Source organism: Anabrus simplex, chromosome 14 (genome assembly GCF_040414725.1).
Source record: "Anabrus simplex isolate iqAnaSimp1 chromosome 14, ASM4041472v1, whole genome shotgun sequence".
NCBI lineage: Eukaryota > Metazoa > Arthropoda > Insecta > Orthoptera > Tettigoniidae > Anabrus > Anabrus simplex.
In genome coordinates this window covers 38,798,586-38,813,983 of record NC_090278.1, presented here as the reverse complement: position 1 = coordinate 38,813,983, position 15,398 = coordinate 38,798,586, and the positions used below count along the sequence as shown (strand labels likewise).

Below are 15,398 nucleotides of genomic sequence, written 5' to 3'. Positions count from 1 at the left end.
CAGACTAACACAAGCAAAGAAGGACTTTGCTAAGAAAAGAAATTTGCTCACTTCGAACATGGACGATAACTAGCTCAGAAAGAAAGAGAATATAAGTTTTTGAAATATGGTGTTACAGAAGAATGCTGAAGGTGAGATGGGTAGATTGAATCGCGAATGAAGAGATACTGCATCGAATTGGGGAAAGGAGAATATGTTTGGCAAAATTTGACCACAAGAAGAGACAGAATGATAGGACACATCTTAAGACACCCAGGACTTGAGTTATTTTTGAGGGAAATGTAGGTGGTAAGAACGGTAGAGGTACACAAAGGTATGAATATAACAAACAGATGAGGGTAGATGTAGTATGTAATAGTTACAGAGAAATGAAAAGGTTAGCATAGGATAGGCTGGCATGGAGGGCTGTACCAAACTAGTCTACAGACTGATGACACAAATAATAACTGTTTCGGGATTTCCGTGGCTGACAGAGGAATAGGAAACGCCTGGGTTGAATGGCTGGACAGGGGATTATTTAGAGCAACTTTTACTTTAACAAATTTGGAAATGTTATTTCTTTTCTTTCTTAAAATTGAGAGATAGAAAATTTAACAGAATAATAAAGAGCAATTGAAAAGGTAAACAACGAGCTGGTCAGCTCTAACAATGCTTTGGACTTTGAAGTCCTAAATCAGGTACAAAATATTATTGATATATGTAAGAAAACAGAAAGGTCCAATAATACTGCCTTGAGGAATTCCTCTCTTAATTATTTATCTCCCTGTAATAATTAAGAGGGGAATTCCTTAAGGCAGTATTATTGGACCTTTATGTTTTCTTATATATATCAATGATATGAGTAAAGAAGTGGAATCAGAGACAAGGCTTTTCGCAGATGATGTTATTCTGTACAGAGTAATAAATAAGTTCAAAGATTGTGAGCAACTGCAAAATGACCTCGATAATGTTGTGAGATGGACATTAGGCAATGGTGTGATGATAAACGGGGTTAAAAGTCAGGTTGTGAGTTTCAAAAATAGGAAAAGGCCTCTCAGTTATAATTACTGCATTGATGGGGTGAAAGTTCCTTTTGGGGATCATTGTAAGTATCTGGGTGTTAATATAAGGAAAGATCTTCAATGGGGTAATCTCACAAACGGGATTGTAAATAAAGGGTACAGATCTCTGCACATGGTTATGAGGGTGTTTAGGGATTGTGGTAAGGATGTAAAGGAGAGGGCATATACGTCTCTGGTAAGACCTCAACTAGAGTATGGTTCCAATGTATGGGACCCTCACCAGGATTACTTGATTCAAGAACTGGAAAAATCCAAAGAAAAGCAGCTCGATTTGTTCTAGGTGATTTCCGACAAAAGAGTAGCGTTACAAAAATGTTGCAAAGTATGGGCTGGGAAGACTTGGGAGAAAGGAGACGAGCTGCTCGACTAAGTGGTATGTTCCGAGCTGTCAATAGAGAGATGGCGTGGGAGGAAATCAGTAGACGAATAAGTTTGGATGGTGTCTTTAAAAGTAGGAAAGATCACTATATGAGGATAAAGTTGGAATTCAAGAGGACAAATTGGGTCAAATATTCGTTTATAGGAAGGGGAGTTAGGGATTGGAGTAACTTACCAAGGGAGTTGTTCAATACATTTCCAACTTCTTTGCAATCATTTAAGAAAAGACAAGGGAAACAACAGAGAGGGAATCTGCCGCCTGGGCGACTGACCTAAATGCAGATCAGTAGTGATTGACTGATTGTTTAGAAATAACTTAAGTGGTTAAATTGCATATGAAAGGGCATAATTGTTCCTGACAGGTACAATATTGTGAAAGAGCAAGGTTTGCTCTTAGCAGACACACACACTAGGAGTCTCAGCTCTAAAATACACGAGTCTAGCCTCGAACCGGCAATGGGTTGACCCCATTTCAAAGAGCTCATACACGGTTGGCCCATGGTGGGCTTATCAATTGCAGTGCTCCACAATAAGTTCAATTACTGTCCCGAAAGGGAACCAAAATTCAAATTAAAACACAGTTACCCTAAAGAATAAACAGGGGCGTAATTACCCAAACTACCAGGCCTTAAGAATAAAAGGAAATGGTTGCAGCTAACAGGCCATCACCAAAATGCAAGGAGGCAAAACCCCAGCACTCCTTATGGAAATTTCTGAATAAACGGGAGCCTACGTGGGCTTAAGGCCCAATGACGCAGAGGCTAATGCCGTACTAAACGGGTGACTAAAAGGAGGAACATTTAAAGCCGAGACAAGATTTTCAAAATGTAGAGGTTGAGAACTTTAGTCACCCAATTCCAAGTTGACGGGAAGACGAATGAGGGTCACCACTCGTGTTTCCTTACATTATATGTTTCGCATTAGGGAACAGAACTAGAGTCCAAAGACTGGGCAGAAAGTGCTACATTTAAACCACCAAAATACAAAATTACCTTAAGAAAACGCTGAGACCTTCCCCTCAAACTACCCGCAAGCACGATTACATGTTTAGGTAAATTGTGTCATTATCTTGTATCGCTGAATCTTTTTCAATCAGGCTACTCCCCTACCTCCCTAGCCCTATATGGCCTCCCCCCTGTCGGTGGGGGCGGTAGAATAACACACACGGTATCCCCTGCCTGTCATAATAGGCGACTAAAGGGAGACTCAGGGATTCTGAACTTTGGAGCGTGGGTTGGAGATCACGGGGCCCTTAGCTGAGTCATGGCATTGATTCTATTTACTTGTGCAAGGCTCCTCACTTTCAACTATGCTAATCGTTCTCCCTTGATTAATTCTTGATCTTTTCCGACCCTGACAGTATTAGAGCACTCGAGGCCTAGGGAGTCTTTCATTTTCACGCCATTCGTGGCCCCTGTCTTCCTTTGGCCGATACCTTCATTTTCGAAGTGTTGGATTCCTTCCATTTTTTCTCTCTGATTAGTGTTATATAGTTGTACTTCCTCTTAAAATAGCAATCACCACCACCACCACCACCACCACCACCACCACCACCACCACCACCACCTCTATGGCCTCCATCAATTCGCACTCTCAAGAACTGGAGCAATGCAGACAAGACGGCCCTAAAGTGCCCTGCTTATATATTTCCATAGGGTTAAGTTCCAGATTAAATTAGACTACAATATGCTGATAGTCTGAATGTCCGGCTCCATGGCTAAATGGTTAGCGTGCTGGCCTTTGGTCACAGGGGTCCCGGGTTCGATTTCCGGCAGGGTCGGGAATTTTAACCATCATTGGTTAATTTCTCTGGCACGGGGGCTGGGTGTATGTGTCGTCTTCATCATCATTTCATCCTCATCATGACGCGCAGGTAGCCTACGGGAGTCAAATCAAAAGACCTGCACCTGGCGAGCCGAACATGTTCTCGGACACTCCCGGCACTAAAAGCCATACGCCATTTCATTTCATTTCATAGTCTGAATTTCCATACACACCCCCGGCTAGAGAACATACTTAGAAAACGGGCCAAGTACCTGCAGCGTTTACGGGAGCTATTGAGGGAAAGATTCCGTGAAGATTACCTGACCCTTTTAGTACAGCCGCAAAATAAAGAATATCTACGAATGCTGAAGATTGGTGACATTGTGTTAGTAGGCTCTGATCAGAAGAAAATACTCGCTTGGCCTTTGGGTAAAGTGATTGAGTTGTTTCCTGGTAAAGATGGTAACGTGAGAGTAGTTCGAGTGCAGACTGCTGATCAGGCCCATTCAACGTCTGTACCCCCTGGAGATGACTTCATCGCAGGATACCTTACCGGTGGAAAATGATGGAGATAATGAGCATGAAACTGTTGTTTCTGCTGTAAAAAAACGAGAAACAGAGGGTTGATTCCCATTCAACTTGGCACGGGGTGACTAAAATTTCTAAACATTTAAAACTCTTAACATTCTTATTTAATGTTTTTCATTTAGTCACCCCGTTGTAGAATAGGCTTAGCCTCTGTATCATTGGACCATAGGCCCACTTAGGTTTGCAGGTGTTTCGCCTCCTTGCATAATGCTTATGGCCGGATACAATCAACCTTTTCTTTGTCATTAAGGCCATTTAGTATGGGCAAAAGTGCCCCTGTAAATTTATTGTGGTGTGTAGAATTGGGCATGGTCTGGTGTGAAGTTCTCTTGAGGAACTCGTGTCCTGGTGCAGCTCTTTTGAGCACACCCCCAGTGGAGGTGAGCTACATGCACCATTTTTAACCACATACCAACCCTCGTGCCATCCTTAAATTTCTGGCAGTACTGAGAATCGAACCCGGGCCCCCGAGGACGGCAGCTAATAACACTAACCGTTACGCTACGGAGGCGAACACCTCGCGGTTGCTTTACTTTACTTTAAGGACAACCGATTGCGCAATTAGAATTTGACGCGTCTGCGAGGCTGGATTGTGTTATAGTTGGAGCGCAGACTCCTACAAGTGTACCTGTCAAGAGCAATAATGTTCCTTAACACGCAAATCAACCAAACCATTATCTATTGTAAATTTTGTACCTGATTTTCGAACTTTAAGTCCTTGTGATTTCTAGAGCTGACAATCTCATTAATATTGTTGTTATTCATTCAGATTTTCTATTTATCAATTTTGAAGTAGAGGAAAAAAAGAGGAAAGAAATAAAATTTAAAAATTTGTTAAGTTATGCTCTAGTTTCCTTGTCCACCCATTCACCCCTCACGCTTCGAACACCTCTGTGATCCACGAAATTTCCTTAATAATACTAATAATAATAATAATAATAATAATAATAATAATAATAATAATAATAATAATAATAATAATAAACAAGAAAACTGGGACGACTTTCATTATTGACATCGCTATCCCCAATGACACCAATATTGACAGGAAGTACAGTGAAAAAATCTCCAAGTACAAAGAACTTGCAGAAGAGATAAAGAGGATCTGGAAGATGAAACTGGTACGAATAGTTCCTGTGATTCTGTCAGTCAACGGCCTCATTCCACATACACTTCACAAGAGTCTGCGAGAACTGGGTCTTCCACCGAACATCTACAAAATTATGCAACATTCTGTCCTCCTGTCAACAAGCAACATTGTGGGATCGTTCCTCTCGCAAGAATGAAGATCCCGTGATCTACAGTTTTGTATATACCTGTACATCAATGTTTGTATTATAATGTGTAAATACTTTAATTATGTAAGGCACTTGGTGCATCCCGTGCCCCATTACTACCCATATTTCCTTGTGGAGAAGTGTATGAATAATAATAATAATAATAATAATAATAATAATAATAATAATAATAATAATACAATCAGTCTGCAATCATAAGAATCGAGGACTTTGAAAAAGCAGCAGCAATCCAGAAAGGAGTGAGGCAAGGTTGCAGTTTATTCCTCCTCCTTTTCACTGTTTATATAGAACAGGCATTAAAGGAAATCAGAGTCCGACTCGTTGGCTGAACGGTCAGCGTACTGGCCTTCGGTTCAGAGGGTCCCGGGTCGGGGATTTTAACCTTAATTGGTTAATTCCAATGGCACGGGGGCTGAGTGTATGTGTCGTCTTCATCATCATTTCATCCTCATCACGACGCGCAGGTCGCCTACGGGAGTCAAATAGAAAGACCTGCACCTGGCGAGCTGAACCCGTCCTGGGATATCCCGGCACTAAAAGCCATACGACATTTCACATTTTAAAGGAAATCAGAGAGGAATTTGGAAAGTGAATCACAATCCAAGGAGAGGAAATCAAGACCTTGAGATTTGCTGATGATATTGTTATTTTATCTGAGCCTGCAGAAGATCTCGAGAAGCTGCTGAATGGTATGGACGAAGTCTTGGGTGAGGAGTACAAGATGAAAATAAATAAGTCCAAAACAAAACGAAGGCAGGTGATGCAGGAAATATTAGATTAAGAAATGAAGTCTTAAAGGAAGTAGATGAATATTGTTACTTGGGCAGTAAAATAACTAACGATGGCAGAAGTAAGGAGGACATCAAAGGCAGACTAGCACAAGCAAGGAAGAACTTTCTTAAGAAAATAAATTTGTTCACTTCAAACATTGATATCGGAATTAGAAAGATATTTCTGAAGACTTACATCTGGAGCGTGGCTTTGTATGGAAGTGAAGGATGGACGATAACTAGCTCAGAAAGAAAGAGATTATAAGCTTTTGAAATGTGGTGTCACAGAAGAATGCTGAAGGTAAGATGGATAGATCGAATCACGAATGAAGAGTTACTGAATCGAATCGGTGAGAGGAGATCGATTTGGCTAAATTTGACAAGAAGAAGATATAGAATGATAGGACACGTCTTAAGATACCCAGGACTTGTTCAGTTGGTTTTTGAAGGAAGTGTAGGGGGAAAGAACGGTAGGGGTAGACCAAGGTATGAATATGACAAGCAGATTACAGCAGATGTAGGATGCAATGGTTACGTCGAAATGAAAAGGTTAACACAGGATAGGGTGGCATGGTGAGCTGCATCAAACCAGTCTATGAACTGATGACTCAAACAACAACAACAACAACAACAACAACAACAACAACAACAACAACAACAACAACAACAACAACAATAATAATAATAATAATAATAATAATAATAATAATAATAATAATAATAACTCCTTTCTTGGTCATCCAGTGCACATTTCTGTGATCCAGATTTCAAACTTTGACACTTCAGACACGGCTGAAGTACAATTTCTTTCCTTTTAGTCTCCGTGAGGTATAGAAACTTAAAGTAGTTTATAGTGAGTTAATGCAGTGTCTCTTGTCTCGCACAAAATAGACTTTGCTAAACTCTGTAACGAAGTCTTGCTCCAGGTCTACAATGTGTAATTGCCTCAGAACTTGTGACAGAATGGCGAAGAAGGAAGGAGGAAATGGTGCCACAGTAAATATACTTTGTACAGGATATATACATATTATCAAATTAAGTTCCTGGTATGTGTTTGTCTGCGTTCGTGTATGCTAATCTAAAGAACTACAAAACGGATTTTGATGTGGTTTACACCGTTGTGAGTCCGCCTACATAACCTATCTGTTAGCATTACAGTATTACCTGCCATCTTCGGAGGAACGGTTTCGATTCCCGGTACTGCCAGAAATTTAAGAACGGCAGCAGGGCAGGTATGTGGTTACAACTGTACATGCACAGTTAATTCTCCACTGGGGGTGTGTCTGAAAAGAGTTTCACCACCACAGGATGGGGACTCACTGTGTGTGGGGGCGCTACCTGTCGTAAGAGGTGACTAGAAGGGGCCCCAGGGGCTCTTAACTTTGGAGCGAGGGTTGGCAACAACGGGGTCCTCATCTGAGTCCTTTCAGCTTCCACGTACTTGTGCCAGGTTCCTCACTTTCATCTATCCTATCCGATCTCCTTTGGTCAACTCTTGTTCTTTTCCGATCCCGTCGGCATTAGAGAATTCGAGGTCTTTATGGCCCTTGTCTTTCTTTGGCCAAAACCTTCATTTTACCAAGTGTCGGATCCCTTCCATTTTTCTCCCCGATTATTCTTATATAGAGGATGGTTGTCTAGTTGTACTTCCTCTTTGAACAATAATCACCACCACCTCAGAATAAGGAGACGAGTTTACGTTAACCCTAGAATGGCAACGTTAATTTTCTGTACGTTATAGGCACTGATGAATCAAATTTACGTATACTGTATTTCCGTTAGTGTTAATAAAATTGCCGAGTTAACAATGCTGGAAGCCTTTACCTTCCACTCCTCCAAGGGCCTTCATGGCCTGTACGGAGGTGACTTTGCTTTTTTTGTTAATAAAATACTTTTTATTGGAACAGTTGCAATTTAACCATACTCAGATGGTTCCTTACACTCTAAAAATTAACAAATTAAAAATGGGAATTACTCATTTAGAAGAAGTGTCAAAAAATGCGCATAGTTCGCACATAGCTGAAAGTTTCTAGAACACTTCGGGCACTTTTTCTTTTGGTGCTCACCACAAATTGGTTTGTGACATTCCAAACAATAGGTAGTTGTGTGCCTTCTCTTGCTGTAAGGACAGCACGCTCAATATTTTCTCGATCCTTTTTGAGATGGAAGTTGTTTGCCATCTGCAACTTCTTTCTTTTCACAAGCCACATCCTAAAGCACGTTCCTATGTTCCTTGCTGAGTGTCGGTTGTTTTAGGCTTTCGATCTGCCATTCATTTGTCAGGTTGGTTTGCAAATTTAACAAGTACTACAATCTGGATAGGGGTTTACTCCCATCTTGGTTCTTCTTGTAAAAATTATGGACATAAATTACGTACGCACTGACCGTGGCCATGTTCATCATATTGAAGAAGCACAGAGGTCAGCGTTTGGCTTTAAGGTTACAGTTCATATTATGGCTCATCTGATCATATGGATCTACACCTCCTTTGGTGCCACTGTAATTATACCATCACAGGCTTTTCAGTGCTTTCATGAATAGCTGAATCATTGTGTGCAGATGATATCAAAGTCACAAGTGTCTGGGCGTTTGGTTTGTAGGAAACAACTCTCAAATCTTCAAGCGAAAAGAAAATAGATGTCCCTGGTCTTGTGTTCTGAAACTTGGGGTCAATAAACTGAGATGGAAACTCTCTTTTGTTTTTTCTTTATAGTACCTATAACAGTCAGTTTATCTTCGTTCAAAAGCGACTGAACTAGTGGTATGCTGCAGAACCAGGTGTCCATTGTTACATTGCGATTGGAACCTCGTATAGATGCCACCAAAGTTTTGACAAAGTAGTCGGCAGAAAGCAGGCCATCTGGGACAGATCCTTTTCCTAAGTAAGGAATAGCAGCCACAACATACTTAGTTGAATGGTCACACATTAACACTATTTTTATGTCGCACTTGGTCGGTTTGGAGGGGATGTAAATCCTAAACGAACATCGACCTCTAAAGCCGACCAACTGCTCGTCAATGGTCACATCTGAACTTGGTTTGTAGAAATTCCTGAAGTTACAGATGAATAATTCCCATATTTCAGAAATAGGTGCCAGTCGGGTTTGCTAATTGCGATCAGGTCGGGTATTTTGATCGTCAAATCGTAAACAATTTATCGGACATTGTGGCCCGATACCTATTGCCACCATACGAACTGACAAAAAGGATTTCGGTAGTTAAATGATTGCCTTTTAATGCAGCAGATAATATATTAATTCCAAGCAATGCGTGCAATTCGGTCAACGTCACTTCCGCTAAATTTGTACTAAGTTATTTGGAACTACGTAATTTTGTCTTTTGGCGAAGAATTTCTTCATTTCTGTGAAGCAATATTATTTGCATAATCTCATCCGAAAAATATAACTTGAATCATTCTTCTGGTTCGTTAACAGACACAGCAATTGCAGAAGGGCCAGGTCGTATATGAACGATGTTCCTTTTAGGAACTTTTCCCTTAGGAATTTCACTGCACGTCCTATCGCAATTGACCTTCTAAATAGCTGCATCGCCAACTTTGTATTCATCTTTAGAAAAAACCTTAGGATTGATGTACCTTAAGATTTACATTCTGACAGAAAGCAGCCTTGCATGATGCTGACTACATTTAATAACAATCCTCAATTCACACGCAAACAATATTATACAGTGCGTCGTGCCTACACAATATTGCTCTCAACCGCTAATCGTTCCGACTAAACGATCTGTGCGGCGCGTGGTGTTGAAATATGCAACTAATTTGCCTGGACCACGGCCGACTTGATGCGTCACACTGAGCGCAGCGAGAGATCCAGTCGGCCGTGCCACCTCAGCGTCTCCAAAAACCGTAAAAGTAGTTAATGGGACATAAAGCCAATAACATTATTATTATTATTATTATTATTATTATTATTATTATTATTATTATTATTATTATTATTATTCTTTTTAAAATCTATCTTAATATTAGAAATCACTTTGTGAGATATATTACGTAATGATTATCGAAATAATTATTCACCTCGCTAATCTTATTAAGAATAAAATTCCTTTTATACACAGATAGATAGATAGATAGATAGATAGATAAATAGATAGATAGATAGATTTATCATCAACAGATTATGTACAACAAATACATTTTAAATTCAAAAAAGGAATTTTCTAAATAATTGCCATGGTTAAACTAAATCTAGGGACGTTAATACACACATATTTACAGCACCTTAAATACATAAAGAACGAATCTCCTAAAAATAATTGCCTCGGTTAAACTAAATCTAGAGACATTTATATACACATATTTATACAAAAAAGGACCTTAACTTACATTTTTGAGGTTGTCAGGGCACATCTAATTTTAGGGAAGGGTGAGTGAAAACGCTCCACTGATTTACCCACCTCATTCAGTGATTTTAGTGCCTTCAGCAGCTGTGAATATGCCCAAGACACAGATCTCACTTTAGGTAGATGGAAAATATACCCTTGCTTAGCATTGCGACGAGGAACGTGTAATGGAATCCACCCCAATAATGTTGAGCAATCCACTCTGCTCGTCAGACACTTATAAAGTTTAATGTCCTCATACTCAAAGTCTCACAAAAAGGCCCTTAATCGGGCGAAGAGAAACTCCCAGACATTCGTAATGATCCACTTCATGAACCTTATTTGGACCCCCTCCCGGTTCTGTATAACGTACTGATGAGAAGGCAGCCAGACCTCGCGACTGTATTCGAACGATGGCCTGATTAGAGTGCAAAACAAAGTTATCAGAGTTCTAGGTGAAACAAATTGTTATCAACAGTCTGGTAAGTGATCGTCTGGCATGATGTTAACTCCAACAGATTTTCCACGTAAACTACTGGGGATTATTCTGCAGTGAGTAAGACGCCAACATGGCTACCTTCGTCGATGTTTTGAATTAATGTTTTTGGGAGACGTCTTGTGAACCACAACCTCGACATACTACTTGCAGGAGAGCAATGTTTATTTGTCATATTATGTTCTGAGAAGATTCTCGTGTGGACCCCTTTGATACTCTGGCATTTAAATTTGGCAATAATAATAATAATAATAATAATAATAATAATAATAATAATAATAATAATAATAATAATAATAAAACTGTTTTCTGTCGAGAACTCATAAAATCTAGTTGTGAGTAAAGTGCGGGCTCGGTAAATATTCTTATGCGTTTCTACTTCTAAATCTGCTAGGGTTAATATTAATATCGTGCTGCATCTTGGTGATGTGATAAGATGGTTTTCCAGGCATTAATAAATTGAACATTTTCGAAGCTACTAGATAAATATATTAGCTTTTGGACACTCTCTCAACTTTATATTTGTTAAGGTGAAATTTTAGGTAGATTCATTGTATTTCCTTCCTTCTGAAGTATACGGAAGTTGCTAATTTTCTTAATATTATTTGCCTTGTATGCATTGTTATATCGATCTTGTGACCGTTAGGTTGAATTATCTTGAACTTATCTACGATTTTCGGTCGCATCTTTCATTATTGAATTCCGCCAATCTAAATGTGCCCTACCAATTATGTTATACTTAAACAAGTGATTAACGAGAAATGTGTGGTTTTCAAGTGACGTGCTCTTTTATTAGGACCTGTGACAAGTGAAAGTGTGTGTTGTCTCTTGTATCATTAGCCTTATAAAGGCGATTGAATATTTAAAATTAATTTTAAATCCTAGTGAATACTGAAGCGTGTTTTGGGTCGAATTGAATTTAATTCCATTTTCTTTTTTAAAAATTAATTTTCTTCCTTAATTATTATTATCAATATTATTTTATTAAATTTTCCTTTCTTTGAATTTTGACTTCTTGTTACTGATTTGAACCTACGCTCCATTCCAATTTCATTGTTATTGATATGCTTTCGTCTTTTGTTTGCTTGATAACGAGTGATTAGTTTTGCATTGTCGCGGAGTGAGTGTTGTAACAATACTCAAGATGTGCTGACGTTCGTTGTTATATGGCGTACCTATGCTGTTGATGTGATGAACGGGGTCACGAGATGAGTTTTAATTGCTTCTATATTATTGTGCTACCTTATTATTATTAATTTCCTTTTATCATTCATTGTTTTTCTTCTGATATGGGCTCTTTCTTAACTTTATTTTTTGCCTTCCTTAATGTTTCTTGAGGTCATTGTCGGTCTGTTAGAGGACGCGGTTAAATGTTTTAATTTGTAACGCTTCCGTGTTCACTGAGGAGTTCCAAACATGTAATAAATTTATTGTGTTAATGCCTGCTGGCTTTTAATTGTTCCAAAACATTTGATAAGTAATTTTATTGGGACGCGCGCGTACCCGCAAACAGGTGCACCTAAGTTATTAATGACTTGAAAAATGATCATTATTACAAATTCCTTAAAGAAAGATGGATTCGAGCTCGAACAAGCAAATTTTAATGAACAGTAAATTATAATGAACCTCTAGGTCAACTGAAGTTAAGTCCGCCTAGAAAATATTGTTGAATTTTTTTAAAAAATTGGTTGTAATTGTTGGTATGGTGACTACGATTGGTAGTAATTTTGTAAAAGAGCCTTGTCATTATTCCGCCCCCTTTTCTTATATATTTAAATTGCACCACCAATCCAACCTTTTTTTAATATTAAATTTTGGTCTTTTTAAGTGTGACGAAGAGTGTCAAAATAGTGAATTGCTCTACCTCATACTCCTTCCACCCTCTGTTATGGTCGTTGACCTATTGGCCTCGCCCAGATTCCCATCGCTTCCCCTTCCTGTGATTGTGTTTTATTGAGGCCCTTCTCTCCGTAGTTGGCGTGATTCACGCTGGGAAGCGCCTCTTATCTCTTTGGTGGCCGCGCTGACAGTCGAGGGCTGCGGTATTGTGGTTTTACTTGTTCGATTGCCTTCTTCTTCGATTGTCAGTATGCCGCAATGTAAATGTTACAAGAAAATGTGTGAAAATTTTCAGTAAGTCATCTTGCACATTGGTACAACGACCGTCATGATTTATTGAAAATAAGTCTACTTTCTTCTTCATATCTCCGAACTATAAAATCATGGTTTTTAAAAAAGTGCTTGGCAGGAAAAGTAAGAACACGGTCACAAAAATGACGAAAAACAAAAATAAATTTGATCACAACTGTTTACAGTAGCGGCGCTAAGTAGCTCGACCCCCCAGCAATAATTAAAATGGGTCCCTCGTATCCTGATAAAGAAAGTTACAAGTTTATTTCGTAGTACAAGGCTGTATATATTTACAATGAACAGCATCGTCATAGACAATAATAATAATAATAATAATAATAATAATAATAATAATAATAATAATAATAATAATAATAATAATAATAATGAGTTATATAATTTAGTTTTTAAATCCGAAGGAATTAAAATAATACACCTATATGGTACAAAACAAACAAACAAACAAACAAACAAACAAACACACAAGAAATGTATTTTCCAATCATAGTAACCAAAACATGGTAACCGTAACAATATTAAGAAATAATCTCGTTCCTAGGACATAATAATTTACTACCATTTACAACTCAACCGTCAATCTTAGGCCTACTTGCCTACACTGACTGCCGAGAGTTATAAAACAGACTCAAAACTTCAGTATTTAAAGTTTAGATAAGGAGGATGTCTTTATTATCGCATCTTCGCTGACTACTGGGTTCTCAGAACTGGCTAATTACTTCAAAAGCCTTGCTGATTGTTGCTGGTTGGTTGGTTGTTATTGGAACAGGTTGGGAAATCTACATTCTCTCAGAAATAACTGCCTTACTCCTATTGACGAAAGAAGCTTTGCACTACGACGGCCTAAGTTTGCAATAACCCTCTGTAATACAAATAATACTGTGTTGTGTTCTGTAGCTTTATCAATATGTGAAACCACTCTTCAGCTACTGAATTAAGGAACAGTCATGCCCCCCTCCCCACCTCGCGGAGTCTGCGGGGTCCTTATCCCCGCCACACACTGTTTCACTTTTTCAAGTTAACGTGGGGAGTAATGAGTCAACGACAGGCAGGCTGGCATTGCGCGCCAGCCGGCCGAGCGATGAGAGAAGCTCACTGTATATTGACATAACAGCAATTGTTGATTGCAAAGGATTCTTGGGGAAAAAATAAATGTAAGCTTTGTTAAATGGAAATTCGTCTTTCTACTGTGATGTTCAACACACAGACTTCTGCAGGTCAACTTAAATACTAACAAAGGCTAGCTTTGTACCGACGAGCAGGGTAGTTTTATTTATAAACCTCCTGTACTCACTTTGCTGTACATTAATTTAATTCACCTTTTCATTCTTCCGTCCTGTGACAATTCACACAGAAAAAGCTACTTGAATAACTAGACAAAAAATAGTACTCACCCAGGGATACCTCCGGATTCGAGGTGATTCGCTAGGGTGACGTCATAGGACCAGACGTCAAACTGCCACTTCCGTAGTCCCAGTACACCGCACAACACTGAGCCAGAGTGGATGCCGATCCGCATGTTGAGATCAACCTAGAACGAAGGGTGTTATTCAGACAAGAAGAGGAGAACGGCCACACCAGTCAGAATACAGAACTCTACGTCAGACAGTTATAACTAAATCTCGAACAGAATGTCTAAGTCTTAGAAAATGAATCCCTGTTGTTGTAGTTGCTTTACGTCGCATCGACACAGATAGGTCTTGTGGCGACAATGGGAAGCGGCCGTGGCCTTAATTAATTTGCTGGTGTGGAAATGGGAAATAACGGAAAACTATTTTCAGGGCTGCCGACGGTTGGATTTGAAACCACCATCTTCGGAATGCAAATTCGCACTTACGGAACCCAAACCGCAAAGTCAATTCGCTCGGGAGCTCACTTTGATCTTACCCAGGTGGAATTAGCTGGTGCAGAAAATGAAGAGCAGAAATCGGGAGGAAAGCTGTTTTTCTCCGTCCCTTATACCCTACTTTTAAAACCTGAGGTGTATGTGAGTTTGGACTATATCAGCGGTGATACACGCGCGTTCTGTCTCTTTATCAACAAAGCCACTTCGAAAGACAGTCCAGTTCTCTTCAAGAACATCTGATAATCATTGATACAGTTGGCTCAGTCTCAGCAATAGAGTAAAGGGAGGTCAATTCGCGATAAAACTTTGCATAAGTACGGGCAAATCAATAAGTATATGCAAACAATTTTTATAATTTATTACAAAAAGAGTACACACTTTTATTGATATAATTTTTCAACGTAGTCAGCCTGCTTTTCAATGCATATGCTCCACCGTTTCACAAGCTTTCTGATACTCTCTGCAAAAAATGTTTTTGGCTGCGCAGCAAGCCACGTACGCACCGTTCCCTTCACCTGTTGATCGGAGCTGAAAGGACGACCACTTAGCGCATTTTTAAGTGGACCAAACTAGATGGTAATCTGACGGAGCGAGATCGGAACTATACGCAGCATATGAAGAGTTTGAGCGGTGTAGGTGGCGGTATGTGGACGCGCATTATCATGCAACAAAATAACTCCTTCCGACAATCGACCTTTGCCTTTG

General features: G+C 39.4%; 1 protein-coding gene across 1 annotated transcript in view; it reads right to left on the bottom strand.

The window, feature by feature from the left end:
- Positions 1-15,398, bottom strand: part of LOC136885238 (adenylyl cyclase 78C) — a 1,041,122-nt gene that overhangs the window by 94,510 nt on the left and 931,214 nt on the right. The window contains exon 11 of the mRNA XM_067157709.2: positions 14,242-14,378. Coding sequence (XP_067013810.2) covers positions 14,242-14,378 — 137 coding nt within the window. The remainder of the gene's footprint in view (positions 1-14,241; positions 14,379-15,398) is intronic.